Genomic DNA, 14,455 nt, shown 5'->3' with positions numbered 1-14,455 from the left:
GAATTACTAAGCCTATGGCTAGTAAACACTTTTCACACATCTGTTTTTATTTTTCTTTCCTTTCTTCCTGCCTTTTATGTGCCGTACATTAATTTTTTAATCTTTTGTCCTTATAAATTTAGCTCCTTGTACCTCTTTCCTGCTAATGTTTCATCACGTTCTCTTTTGCTACACGAATAATGCTAGCCTTTTGTGTCCACTTGTCATTTAGCTCTTAATACAATTCTTGCTACCCTAATGCATAGAGGTAACTTTTGAAATTATCCTGAAAGGTGTCCTCTATCATCACCAGCAGGTTGTGGGGCATACAAGCATTCATGAAACTGCTAGTGGGCTTATTCATGAACTTGTAGTAGCTGATTCTGCCAGATTAAAATGATGGGAAAAAAGCCACCAGCTTGTAAAGTGTCATTTGTTTTGTAACAGGTTAATTAGACCCCAGCTTCTTTTTATGTAAGTTTCTATAAGCTCATGAATTTATTAATGTAACTAGAAAACAAAAGGAACTAGCCCCAGAGGACTGGTTTCTGTGAGACTGCTCTTTATTCAGCCTGAAAGAAACCTCTGTGCCCGCTCCAGCATGAACAGAGTGTTTTTGTGCCCATAGATTTCCTTGAGACCCAGATGATGGCTGTTTAATGGACAATTGGTAACTCACTAGTGGTGCTCAGCAAAGCACTTGGGACCCTCTGTCAGCCTATTGCTCTTTCAGACAGCCCATAACAGCAAGTGTTTAGAAGTATGCCAATCAGAGTTGAAGCTAACAGCATCTGTTTGGCTGAGTAAATGGAAGACTAAGTGTATTGCACAGTCTAAAGCTGCAAGTTTTGCAAATGGACATGAAATAGTCTACAACTGGTGCTAGTACCACACTGATGTTTTCAGATAGATAACGTATTTCTGTTTCATTCAGATAGTTATGACAGTCCACATTCAGAAGCCCCTGAAATGGGCTGAAATAGTGGAAACTTTGGTGTTATACCTAGATGATGAGCCCTCTGCATCCTGTCCAGTCCTACTGCAGATCTGTTTCATAATGCAGTCATGTCCACATTAATAGTCAGGTCGTTTACCCTTATTTGTAAATGCTCTAAGGATGATCCACAACTAAAAACATTCTGACTCATGCTCATGTCTGGTGAGGAATGTCCTTGTGCTGACTTTTTAGGTTAAATTGTTCTTTCCCTAGGTGAAAATTTAAGTTTCTTGTTGTTGTTATAGAGAGCAATTATAGGGCTGCGTTCTCTTTCCTCCTCTCCTCTAGTTTTGTTACTCCAAGAGATCAAAGCTTAGCAGCCCTTTCTGGGATAAGAATCTCTGCTTAAGCAGGATGGTACTTCTCTGAATCTGACAGTGTTGTTTTGTCACTAAGAATAATGTGTTATTTCTGTCTCTGGCACCTAATGTTATAATTTCTGACTGCATATGAAAGCAGACCTAATTAACTTGTCTACAGTGTGGTGATTTTTCTTAAGAGGAAGAAATATTTTAATGTAATCAGTAACATATCAAAACTAGACTGTTATAACTTGTCGGATTTGGTGTAACCTCTTTTCAATTAAAAAAATAAATGCAACAGCAACTGCGTGTAACACACAGTGTCATATCTACTAGTGATAGCTGAAAAAATGGTGGGTGTTTTGCTCGGCTGAGATGTGGTCTGGCTGTAATGTTGTAGTACGTTGTCTGTCTTTATTTGGACAAACCACCTCAGCTATGTCCGTTTGCCTTTTTGTGAGTTGGGAACAATATCATCAAAGGATCTAGAAAGAAAATTGAATTCTTGTAGATACTTATTGAAGGTGAAAGGTACAGTCTAATTTCTGGTGTTCCTTTCCAAGGTGTATGCATAACTCTTTATTCCATTGATCTCCTTTTTACTTATAGTGGTGGTTTTGGCAGGGTGTGTTGTTGGGACTTTTTGTGGATATGTCAATTTTTATTTTTATTTTTTTTTTTAGAGTTTCTTGCACTGATGTATTTTTAAAATCTTTTTTCCAGAATCATCAGAGCCAGCTGGAAATATTTGATGAAAATGTTGCCCACATAAGTACCTGGTTGTATCAGGCTGAAGCCTTGCTAGATGAAATTGAGAAAAAGTCAGCAAGCAAAAAGGAGGAAACTGTGAAGGTAGGAAATGCTGCTGTCAAGTAACCACTTCTGGGTTCTAAGTGACATCAAGTCAGGTTTGTTGCCACATTTTATGTATATATTTTTTCCTTTCCTAGGGTAATCATTTGCATTTTCTTTCAATTCTTAGCGCTTAACATCTGAATTGGATGATGTTAGCCTTCGAGTGGATAACGTGCGTGATCAGGCTATCATCCTGATGAACGGTAGGGGGGTGTCATGCCGTGAACTGGTTGAACCCAAACTGGCAGAACTGAACCGGAACTTTGAGAAGGTCTCTCAGCACATCAAAAGTGCCAAGGTGAGGATGAGCAAGCCCCAAATCATGCTGGCATGTGTGTGTGTCTATGCCAAAATGATGGCAAATAGCTTTAGGGGTTAGATCTTTGTGTTAGAACAGCACTTCACTGCTTTTAATTCTTAGTGTAGATATTTATATGCAAAAATTGACAGACTGATTTTAGACCGACTGCTTTTTTTTTTTTTTAATCTGAGTAGTGGGATAACTTGAGTTGCAAGGGAAAATGTACTAATAACTGTGTTATAAAGATTCAGGAAAATATATATATTGCAGTACATATCTATATGAACTACAAAACACCACCATAAACTAATGTGATTGGAGGTTTTTTGTCTGCTTTCAGACCAAAATGCTGAGATTGAAGTTTGAAGGTAGAAGCTTAGTAATACCTATCAACGCTGTGTCCAAGCTCTCTCAGTGTTAGATCAAAAACTTGCAGGTTTTTTTTTAATGCTGATATCTGATGGTCCTACAGGCTGTTATGCCTGTTCATGAAGAATTGGTTCAAATCATTAAACTGTGTGACAGCTCAGACAAAATTTCCAGTTTGAACAAAGTTTTATTTTCCTTTGCAGATGCTTGTTGGACAAGAACGACATCCTGTCACGTCAGAACCCCGCGAGGTCAGAGCAGCTTTTCCAGACCTAGAAAAATTTGAGGGTGACATCCAGAACATGTTAAAAGTTGTGGACAAGCATCTGGAGTTGAGTGGGGAAGATGAAAAGGTTTGTGAGCTAACTCCCTTTCTATTTTGTCCATGTGTTACATTCCTCAAGACTGAGGGGGAATTCTAAGAAAATCTTTATAAGACAGGAGTAGAAAAAAGAAAAGAATTACTAGGTTGTTGGAAACACTGCACAATTCTCTCATAGTTTTTCCATAGCTGCTGCCTCTTGGTTGGTGCACTGAGAGTAACTTCAGTCTGCATTTTCATTATTTTTTTTTTATAATTCAGGTGGTAAACTTGGATTATCATTTATCTTCTCTCTTCTACTCAAAGTTGGGTTTTTTATAAGGAATCCTTCCTGTAAAAATAATAGTCTGCAAACTTTTTTTTCTTCCTTATTTCTTAATGTCTGACTGTCTGAACTTATGTTGATTACTTAATGCTGCTAAGACTCTTACTATGTATTTGGCCTCTATTTTGGGCCTCTATTGTGCTAAATAGATTTTTTTTCCCTTTAAATTTATACTGGAATGTCATTAATCATTCATAGGACAGGTCAGTGGATGCTTGTGAGATGAGGTACAAGAAAGAACGTTGTAGTGTGTCTTATAGGAAGTCCAAATAAAAGCTTGGAACAAAATTGGACTTTTTTTTTGACTTTTTCTAGATTATGTAGTCTCTGCTATTCACCAGTGTAAAATTGTTTTACATTTGTTCCTATCTGGTTGCCTATGGCTCATATCATGATATCCTTGTTGCCTACAAAATTGGGTGAAGTCCTGCCAGGACACTCTAGCTGCCTTCCTTTTAAGCACATGAAATACTATGAGCTGAAAAGCTCAATGTAAGTCTATGGAAAATGGCATGTGTACTACAGAAAGCAATTTTTAAAAGGTCTGTATGGAAGGACCTATTTTTATGGAACATATGCTTCGCTTTGTGTTGGTTTTATATTACGTTTTTCCCTTTCTTGCTTTTCTGCTCTGAGCTTGTTTGTTATTGTCAAGGAACGTTTAGAAAAATGGAGCTGAAGTCACAGTACCCTGTTGCTGTGGCTGCCTACTGCTGGCTCATTGACTGAGCTTCAGGCAGGGCATCTCTTTATGAAGTTTATGGATTGACCAGGTTGGATTTTAGGATTCGGTAGTTGTGGTGGAGAATCTCTGCCTGAATTTGGCTCATGTTTGGATAATAAACAGTAGTTTGGTACCATTGCTGTTAATATCTGAGCAGGTAATAAATTCATTTTGGAAACCATAGCTGAGCTTTCTGTAGATAATATAGAATTGTATCCTTTAGTTGGATCAAGAAAGAGCTCAGATTGAAGAAGTTTTACAGAGAGGAGGGCAGTTGTTACAGCAGCCTATGGAGGACCATAAGAGAGAGAAGATCCGCATACAGCTGTTGCTTCTGCAGAAAAAGTACAAGAGTTTGCAGGTATGATTATGATGGTAAATATAACTAAAGCTGTTTTATGCATTTTGTCATCGCACTTGCAATCTGGTGATGGCTTTTTTAGTGTACAAGATTCTCTGGGAAAGAGCTAAATGTGCGTACACATAGTGTGACTTTCTGAATCTTTGCAATTCCAGAGTATGAATTTTGTCATTCCGAAGTTTTATGGGAGTGGTTTTGATTTTTAAAGTCCTTTTCACAGCTTCTCAGAGGGCCACTCTATATGTATTTACCTAGATGGGTACAGACATTTGGACATTTGCTTTACTTGCTGTGTAAAGAGTGACTACATAGACATGTACACAAATATATTTATTGAGTTCTCAGCTGAAGAGCTTTCTGTGATGAATGAGTCTGCTTCTGAACTCCTCTTACTTCCTATAGAAAGGGTATTACCAGCAATTGTGGACTCTAGAATGTTGTGGTGCTTTCATACACATGCCATATCAAAAATGTTTCTGTGTAGAACAGTGGGGATCTGTATTCTTATACTGCTCTTAGCTCACCTGTTTGAATCATGGTCAGGTGAGGTGTAGCTCTGAAGGCAGGGTAGGACCCTCAGGCTGCCTTTGATTACATGTCTGTGCAGATAAATAGGGTATAGCTCTTAAAAAAAAAAAAGCTGCTATTGCATATTTTGTAATTTGCTTCTTCAGATGGATTCCTCAAGTGTTTTTGTTTGGGTTTTTGAATAAATAAGATCTATTCTGTTCACTACTTCCTTCTTGCACTATATTTTCCTAATGCACTGGACTGCAGGAGTGCAGACCATTTCAACGGAGGCAGGTGGTGGAACTCTCTCCAGTGTTTTCCCAGTATAAGAAAGAGCATGACAGTCTAATGAAGTGGCTGGATGAGGCTGAGTACCGTCTGCCCGGGCTGCAAGGTGCAGAAGATGAACAAAAACTACAGGTAAATGAAACTTTTTTAGGAGCAAATAGTGAAAGCTGTGTATGAGCTGTAGAGATCCATACATTAGGGTTTTATGGCTGTTTGATATGTACTTGGAGACAAGTGTTTTCAAACTGTCAGCATTCATTTTTCATTAGGAAATTATCTGTGTATACTAGTTTGGGATTTCTCCATAGTCATTATAGGTCCGGAATGTCCCAACCATCGGGCCCAAGTTTTAGAGTGTAATCTGGCCAGTGTGGTTGACTCAGGACACTTTCTCTTGTTAGTGTTGTTCATGGGGATTATGCTTAGCTCTTTCTGATACCCTGGCTCAAACAGGGTATCAAATGGAATCACCAACCTGATTCAATGTCTGGTTGGTGCAGGTATGAAAAAAGCCTTGTTTGAAGCTCAAACTCAGTGACTCTGCATCCTGTGGCCTTGATTTTTTAACTTCTCTGATGCTGCCTTTCATGGCCTTGGGTGCTTAGAGAGTGATAACTACCCTCATGATTGATACTACTGTATACAATGAAGATTAATAAAAATGACGAAGGTTGAAGTATTTCTAATAATGTGTGTGTGCAGTTCTTGACAGTTTTACAACTGATTTAATAGGATGTCAGGGTCTGATAAATTTTACTGCCTAGAAAGCTGTATATCTTTATGTCTTAATTGTTGAGACTGCAGATACTTTCAGTGTTTCTTGTGGGGTTTCTTGTTGGTGTTTTTTGTTTTGGTTTTGGTTTGGTTTCTTTTTGGTGGTATGGTGGTTGTTTGTAAGGCTTTTTGGTGGTGTTTGTTATTTTGTTGTTTGGGGGGTTATTTGGTTCTTTTGTAATTTTTTTTCTCCTTCCTTCAAAACACTTTGGCTGCATGATAATTACATTAATATTTTAGGCAGTAACAGTGAGGAACCTTGTGAAGCAGTAAGTAATTTCTTGGACAAGCTTGGGGGCTAGGCAATCTGTCAAGTACTTCTCAGCTTCTGGGTATGAAGCTTCATAATTAAAACTAATCAATCTCTTTGACTGCTCTGTAACTTTTTAACCCCACACCAATTAACTTGGAGGCAGGGGTAAAGTGCTCTAGTTCCCTGTAAGACTCACACCACAAAATCATAATGTGGTGTTCCTCATTAATAGCTGTAGTGCTATGTGGCTTCAGGTGCCTATGACAGCTGTAAAGCTATGGCTTTCCTTGGTCATGCAGTATTAGCTATGAGAGCAAACCTTTTCAGTCTGCTTCTCTAAAGAGAGGCTTTTTCAAATATAAGTCTCCCATGCAGAGCTGGGCAGCAAAGATGGACCCAACATCTGTTTAGCTGTCCGACATATGACTGCTCTGTTGGGTCTCCAGCAGTTGCTCCTGGTGTATTGTGGAACTTGCACATGAGCTTCTTGGGACCTGACTGATGCCAGGGAATTTGTTTGAATGAAATGGGGATCCATACCCATTTAAAGTAAACCAACATGATTTACTGTTTCTGTTTGACCATCAGCTGCTTTGAATGAATTAACTATTGTATTGAAAAGAGTGCACCTGAATGGTTTCTTTGCTGATGGGAGCAGTCCAGTTGTCCCACACACGGATCTTCCTTGTTGCTATTGGTCTCACTGCATTTTGACTGGTCCTCTCTAACGAAGATCCTTTGCCTCCTATAAATCCTTTTCTTTAGGCATATACTGCAGCTAATCCCTGGCACTGCTGGTTCCATTCCTGGATTACTGCGTTTTTGCTATCTGGGTGCTGAATGCAGAATATCATGTAAATATAGATTGCCATGGCAATTGCAATAAACTATTGGTGGAGGAACGTTACCTTTGCTCAGAATTAGTTAAGCTGTGTAAAAATACCCTTACAGTTCCAGATGTGGTTTATAAGTATGGCTGAGTGAGCTAGAATTTCAGAAGGGACCACAGCAATTTTCATTACTGCTGTAAAGCTTGGAAACTGCCGCTTTTGCTTCATGTGTCTGTACCTCCAGCTTTCTGCTATTTGAGTGGTAAGCTGGCCTGTCTCAAGTGGCCTTATTTTACTTCAATGGCTTGTTCTTTCACCTGGTTTACTAATTGATCTTGAAGACCAAAAATGGGACCATACCATTTCTAAAGAAGTAAATGGAGAAATATTTCCAAATACCATTGTTGTTTTAGATGAACACAGTTGCTCCAGAAATTTCTTGGAGCCACCAGACTTGAATTATCCTTAGCATCAAGGGGATCCCTAATGCTAAAATTTTGCAACAGAAACTTCCCCTCCCCAATTTTTACCACCTATGTGCACTCCCGCAGTTTGATGTACTGAAGGTGCAGTGAGCAGAGGAAGAAAAGCCAGTGTTTGAAACGAACAAACAGGAAAGGGGGGGGGGGGGGAATATTTCAGATGCTAAGCTGGGGAGTAGACCTCAGCTATGGTTTTAAGTAATATGTTGTTTATGTTTTTGTAAACAAGTGTGGAGGAGAGGATGGTGCTTGAAGGTCATATATATCTATATATTGATTTGCTGGAAGTAGCTGGATTGTACATATTCCTCATTCTGTATGCTTCTAGGGATTATGGAGTTAAGTGTCTCTGACATATTTGTAACCCTTCTGCATAGCAGGTACTTCTTGAATAAACTTTGTTTTGCCACAAATCCTAAGTTAGAAAAGCCTGCAGTGGAAGTTTGAATCTCCTTAAGTTGTCTTCTTCTCTAACCTCGCTTTAGTATTGATTTAAGTTGCTCTATTCTGATTTGGCTCTGAATGAGGGAATGGAAAAATTAAACGTTAAATTGCAGAGGTAATTAGTTGACTACAGTTCCTGAGAGATTTTCCCAGGTTTTAGAAAATTGTTTTGAAGCAATAATAACTTTGCAGATGGCGAGTTTGCTGTTGCAGGCACAGTGCAGTTTTTCCTATAAACTGAAACACAGGCACCATCTTGAAGGCTTTTAAAGTATAATTCCTGTAATAAAGAAAACATATTTGCTTGCCTACCGGGGAAGGTTCTGGATTATTTAAATATGAACTGTAGGTTACATTGCCCACAAATATGTTGCTTACTGACTGCATTAATTAACCCAGAAGAAGAAATAAAATGGATACGAGACGTTTAGCTTTGGAAAACATTTTTCTAGAAAGCTGGCTGTGCAGTATTTTGAGTGTGAGAGAGAAGTGGCAAGGAATGGTTGAAAGGTGAGAATTTGTAATCAAAAGGGTGATGGCTTCACTTTGCAAACGAAGATTTGGGAAGGGCTTTACCCACACTTAGTACAAGCGTGCTTGATGACTAAAAAGGGCAATGTGGGATAGGCAAATCTGGTTGCAAAAAAGCACAGCGAAAGGTCTCCTTGGGTGGTATTCCAGTGCACCTTGTCACCTGCCATTTCGTCCCTTGCCTGTTGCTACAGGGCTTCGCAAGTGTGGGTAAACCCTTCGGGCCCATGCAGTGGGTTCTTTAGGTGAGGCGCAGGGTGCATGTAACTGGCCCTACCCTTTACACCTGAGGTTTATCTGCCGGGCCTAGCAAGCTTGGACGGTGACAGCAAAGTCCTCAGGTCGTAGGTTTGATTAGAGTATCCTTCTCTTAGATGGATGGCCTTACAGGGCTATACGAGCTCCATCTGCCCGGGTTTGAAGTTAGAGTTGTCGTTCTCCTAGGATGGTTGCTTGAAGGCTAGTGAGCCCATCCTGCCCATGGACACACTTTGTCTGACCCTTCAGTTGAGACCTGTCTGACAGGGGAGACCCTACCAGAGTCATATGCCACCACCAGCATAGCCCCCAACCTCACAAGGGCACACAAGCTCTTTCCCCATGACAAGGGGGTGTTCGTGAAAGAGAATCAAAAGGATATTTATTTGCAAAGATAACTAATGTGTGGTGATCTGAGATTAGACTGGATAAACACTTTTGGTTAACATGTTTATGTAGTTAAACATGCAAGGTAAATTATTTAATTTTATGTCAATTTCTCGGGCAATGTTTTCCAAAATCCATTTGGAAGTAAGTCAGAGCATCTCCTTGAGTTGAATTTTTGGTAGATTTTGTGTAAAAGAGGAAAGGGGAAGAAAATCTGAAACCGAATTCTGAATTGCAGGTTAAACTGGATGCTAAGTATAGGAGGAAACAAATTTTTATTTGACCACTGAATTACAATTATTTTTAGGAGCTCTTGTCAAGTGGCCTTGTTGCTAGAATGTACACTTGTAACTGAGTAGTCCTCTTTTTCTCCCAGTCCTTCATTTTTCCTAGTGTTTAAAGAGAGATCAAATTTAATCGTTTTCTGTCACCACTGAAACTAAAGTAGAAAAGGGCAATTGAGTCATCCAGTCAGATCTCCTCCTAAATAACCTTTGATTAACTTTTTATTTGTGAGTACTTAAGAAAAGAGCTGGCTTGCCTCGTGTTTCTTTGATTGTCAAACCTCCCAACAAATGAAACCCTAGAAACCAGGTGCTGTGAGATTGAGGTGTTTGATTTGTGTGAGATAGTTTTGTCAAACTTCTGCTACTACGTTTTCTTAGTAATTATGCTTCATTTTAGAAGCTGCCAGTCTGCAATGCAAGGTAGAGAACAGCTGAACAATTAAAACTTGGCTGTAATAAAGCACTAATGTGTTTGTAACACATATGTTCACCTTTAAGAAAGAGGGTTGTGAAAGGAGGAAACATCATCTCAGTGATTGGAGGCAGCTGGAAGAGATTAGTGGTGGGGTGTGCTCTGCAGGAGCATAACCAGGAATTCACTGATTTGCAGAAGAGCAGCAATGTGGCCAGGGATGTTGCTATTGGAGAACCAGAATGTTTTTGTGTATGTCAGCATTGGCAAGAAGTGGAGAACAAGTTTGCTGCATGCCAGCAGATGCTGTTTTCAGTCTTGTGCAAGTTTTTTCTAATAAGAGATAAAGCAGTGTGTGTGAAGTCAAAAGATAATAAAATGCAGTGACCTATTTGTTTGGGTGAAATCTAGACTCTGGACTGTTACCTGTGTGAGAATGAGACTTGTGAGATGATGGAGAGTTGGAGGAAACACCTTGTGAAGATGTGGGCTGCTGTGCTGCAGCAGGCACCCTGGTGTTTGTTCAAACCCTGGCTTGTTCGACGTTGCTGGGGAAAAGATACTTTGTGTTGCACAAGCTTTGTCTGATTCTTTTGGAGCTGGGACCTCCCCTTCCACAGGAAATCTTACCACTGTCTAAGGCCTGGGTTTTGCTCCAAATTTCAGTGATGGAAGCTAACAAAATATACGCAGAGCCTCAAGAAAATGTGTTCGAGGAGCAACAGGGACCAAGATGCTGGATTTGTAGCTAAAGCATATGGAATAGTTTATGGTTTTTACTGTGGTCTGTGCATGCTGTACTGTTACTGAATCAAAAGCAAGGCTGAGTATTTTATGATGCTAGTCTGTAATACTTGTTTTCAGTAAACTAACGCTTATGTGCCTGTACATCATATTGCTTTGGTACGCAGTAATGACTGAAAGCATGCTATGTTTGGTGGTAAAGGTCTTGTGGAAGTACAACTGTGTCCCCAGTTTCAATGCAGGGCTGACTATCTACTTTAAAATACCCAAAGCATAAACCCCCAAAACCAAACAAAAAGGAAATAAAATTCTTGAGAGCATTCAGTGCATGAGAAAAAATCCTGAATGCTTAATAAGTGAACATACCTTCAGTACTGCAGTCTTTTTCCTTCTGCATATGCATATGCTGCATATGGTAGATTCCAGTTAATTTGAGTGACATATTTGAAATGATCAGAAACACGTGGAGGAGGAGGATACAGACAGGTGTTTTGCAAACAACTTGGTTAGTGGGGCTTGATATTTTACTGATTGTCAGCTGTGCTAGTAATTTCCATGTGTGCACCCATCCCAGACTAATTGCAAAGTAAAATTCACTGGCTGAAATAGCTGTGAGCATAAATTTATTCTTTATACTCTTAAGTGTCTTCTCAGCTGTTAGCAACTCACGCAGTTGAGTGCCTCTGTTACTGTCTTGCTTGACACAAATTCATTGAGTACAGGATGGTGGCTTAGAAGTTGCTTGGATTTTTCAGTATTTGCAGGTAGGTTTATTATTCCATTGCTGATTTTAAAGAACTGGGCTGTTTTCGGAGGTGGTAACAGAATTCTGTTGGACAAGAAAACTTTACAGCAGAAAGTTATTTTCAGTCTTTGGGCTATCCGCTTCACCTGCCTCTGCTACCTTTGCCAGGCATGGCAGAGTATAGCTTGTTGCAGCTGGCTTCCTAATGCTTCAGATCCAGGCCGTCATTTATGATCCAAGAAAAAGCTCAATTAAATTACTGTTCTTGCTTTCTTATCTGCTAACACGGCACTTGGCTACGTAGCTTGGACTTACAGCCAGAGCAGGTAACAGTTGCCAAGTTCTTGAGGAGTTTATGTCTGTTATTGCTGCAAAAAGCATATTGTGGTACTGGTGGAGCACTAATTTGTTTAAAAACTGATTGGGAAATGTGGTAGGAGGTGGTTACTGAAAAGAATGAAGAGAGGGGGAAAAGTGTGTTTCAGTAAATTGGTAAATTCTGGGAGTCCTTGATGATAAAGGAAGTAGACAGTAGGTTGTAATTACAACTAGATACAGGCTTGATTAAGAAGTGTAATTTCTGGAAACAGCAAGGATCAAGGTGAGAGAAACAGCAATGCCCTTACCACTCCCCAGAGTCTTAATAAAGAATAATACAGAATCATTGTGAAGCATGGTATCTACTGCTTTCTAACTTTTTTTAATAAATATAGAAACAGTTTTCTGCAGACTTGCAGCTTTCTGAATTTATGTAATTTGCTAGAAATGCCTGTTTTGTCTTTAAATGTAAAAAGTGCTTACTCTGAATGTAGTCTACTGATTTAGGATTTTTTCACAAAACTGCTTGTTCTTAGAAATGTAAAATGAACTTTTGTGTTTTTAGGTAATTCCTCTCCAGCAGAGATCAAAAGGCCCCTTTGCTGCAGGGGTTAGGAGCTTGCCTTTTTCGGCTGAATACTTGGTTGAAATCAACAAAGTCTTGCTGGCCATGGCTGATAGTGAACTACTGCTGAATGCACCGGAGCTAAATACTGGCATCTATGAGGACTTTTCAACTCAGGAAGATGCACTGAAGGTACTCCATTCCTTATGCATTATGTTCAGAGGGGGAGAAGGGAGTAGTAGAAGAAAGACCACCTTAGTGACTGTGTTAGCTGTATTTGTGGTTTTGCTCAGTATATGCTGGATCAATACACACTGGAAATTAAATAACAAAGAGTTTTGTGGCTAATTTTTCCTTTTATGCAGAATCTGGATACAAAGCAGAATGGTGTAGGAGCTGGGGGGGTGGGGTGGGAAGGGTTGGGAGAGGAGGTTTTAACTTCTTTTGTTGGAGAAAATGTGGTTTTCATCATGCAGTCTACATGTAGATGAATGTAGAGAAACATTTAAGCTAATCTCCTTACGTTCCTGCTTGGTCTCCTTAATATAGCTGCTGTTCTCTGTGTCATATGAAAACAGTTGCTCACATGGGAAGAGTGAGAAAAGGAGGTTCTTGACTTTTGTATGAGGCCACAGGATAATGGTACCAGTTGTCATTAAAAAAGCATAAATTTGTGCTCAGTTTTAAGCTCCCACTTCTCATTGTCACCCAGTGGATTTATCTGTGTGATTAATGATGAGGAAGTAGTTAAGGATTTGCCCTTCTTCAAAAGGGAATGAAGGAATTGTGTTTGAAAATACTGAATCCTGCTATCAAAAGTGAGTTAATGTCCTGGGTTCAGCAGTAGCAGTCATGTTTCTCCTCCTTGGTAGCTGGTGCAGTGCAGTGTTTTGACTTTCAGCTCGGGAACAGAGCTGATAGCGATGTTTTGGTTTGGCCAAGGACTTTGTGAGCCTCATGCTCTGCCAGGGAGGAGGGGAAGCCGGGAGGAAGCAGAGACAGGACACCTGACCCAAACTGACCAAAGAGCTATTCCATACCACAGCACGTCATGCCCAGGATGTAACTGGGAGTTAGCCGGAAGGGCTGGGAGACTGCAGGGTTGGAGGAGGTATCGGTCGGAGCTTGGTCGGGCTTGGGGGGCGAGTTATCGGTCAGTGGGTGGTGAGGTGTTGTATTCTCTTCCCTTGTTATTTCCTTTATCATTATTATCATTGGTGGTAGCAGTAGTGATTTGTGTTATACCTTAGTTACTAAACTGTTCTTATCTCAACCCGTGGGAGTTGCATTCTTTTGATTCTCCTCTCCGTCCCTCCGAGAGCAGGGGGAGGGCAAGAAAGGGGGGGAAGTGAGTGAACGAATTACCTGACTGGGTTTAAACCACGACAGTTAAGTATGTAGAAGTCTATGTTGTGATTAATTTTGATCACACAAAAGAGCATGATATGGAGATTCCTACAGAAAACACCCATTGGAATTGGGAATTGCACATGGTATGGTGCAGTTTATATGTATCAGCATGGGTTAGGAAACAAAGTGGAGTCCAGACTTGCGGCAGTCCAGCTTTGTCTCTGAGCAAAAGCTACATAAGCAGTTTCTGCAGCTGATATACAGGTCCTTTAAAAGCTTTTAAGAATTTCAGTCCACTTTTCCAACCTGCTTTTCTTTATGCTGAGTATATGCTTTTTCATTCTTTCGTTTCTTTTTTTTTTTTATTTGGTGCTAGTTTCTAGTCTGATCTTGAAATTTTTGTAGTTCTAAGCGTGTTTTCAGAAGAAGCCAATGGCAGAGCATTGTATTTTTAGAAGTGTTACTGTTTTAAATTCAAAATGATAAGTAAATTCCACTGTTTACATGGACTCTGTCCTCCAAATACCAAGGCACTCTTACAACAGCATCTGGTTGAAAGGTATTTTCACATCATAGTTCAATGATGTTTGAGGTAGATTGATTTAACTTTGTCATTTAAATCTAAAACTTTCATGTAGCTAATGCTTTTGCAGTTCCGTGCATGTGGGAGGTTATATGAAGTGTAATAATAGTCGGGTTTTGTCTCATTTTTTTACATGAGTAAAAAATATGTACAGTGTCT

The 14,455-nt window shown here is 39.8% G+C and overlaps 1 protein-coding gene across 4 annotated transcripts in view; it reads left to right on the top strand.

Moving 5' to 3' along the window:
- Positions 1-14,455, top strand: part of UTRN (utrophin) — a 372,113-nt gene that overhangs the window by 124,106 nt on the left and 233,552 nt on the right. For all 4 annotated transcript variants that reach the window (XM_057406865.1, XM_057406866.1, XM_057406864.1 and 1 more), the window contains exons 35-40: positions 2,002-2,130; positions 2,261-2,431; positions 3,007-3,156; positions 4,398-4,535; positions 5,313-5,465; positions 12,364-12,555. In XM_057406865.1, the coding sequence (XP_057262848.1) occupies positions 2,002-2,130; positions 2,261-2,431; positions 3,007-3,156; positions 4,398-4,535; positions 5,313-5,465; positions 12,364-12,555 (933 nt within the window). The remainder of the gene's footprint in view (positions 1-2,001; positions 2,131-2,260; positions 2,432-3,006; positions 3,157-4,397; positions 4,536-5,312; positions 5,466-12,363; positions 12,556-14,455) is intronic.

This window comes from Pezoporus wallicus, unplaced genomic scaffold, assembly GCF_028554395.1.
Source record: "Pezoporus wallicus isolate ANWC-B61680 ecotype Strahan unplaced genomic scaffold, APGP_CSIRO_Pwel_v1 scaffold_6362, whole genome shotgun sequence".
Classification (NCBI taxonomy): Eukaryota; Metazoa; Chordata; class Aves; order Psittaciformes; family Psittacidae; genus Pezoporus; species Pezoporus wallicus.
Note: the sequence above shows the minus strand (reverse complement) of the source record. Positions and strands in the feature narration are given on the sequence as shown.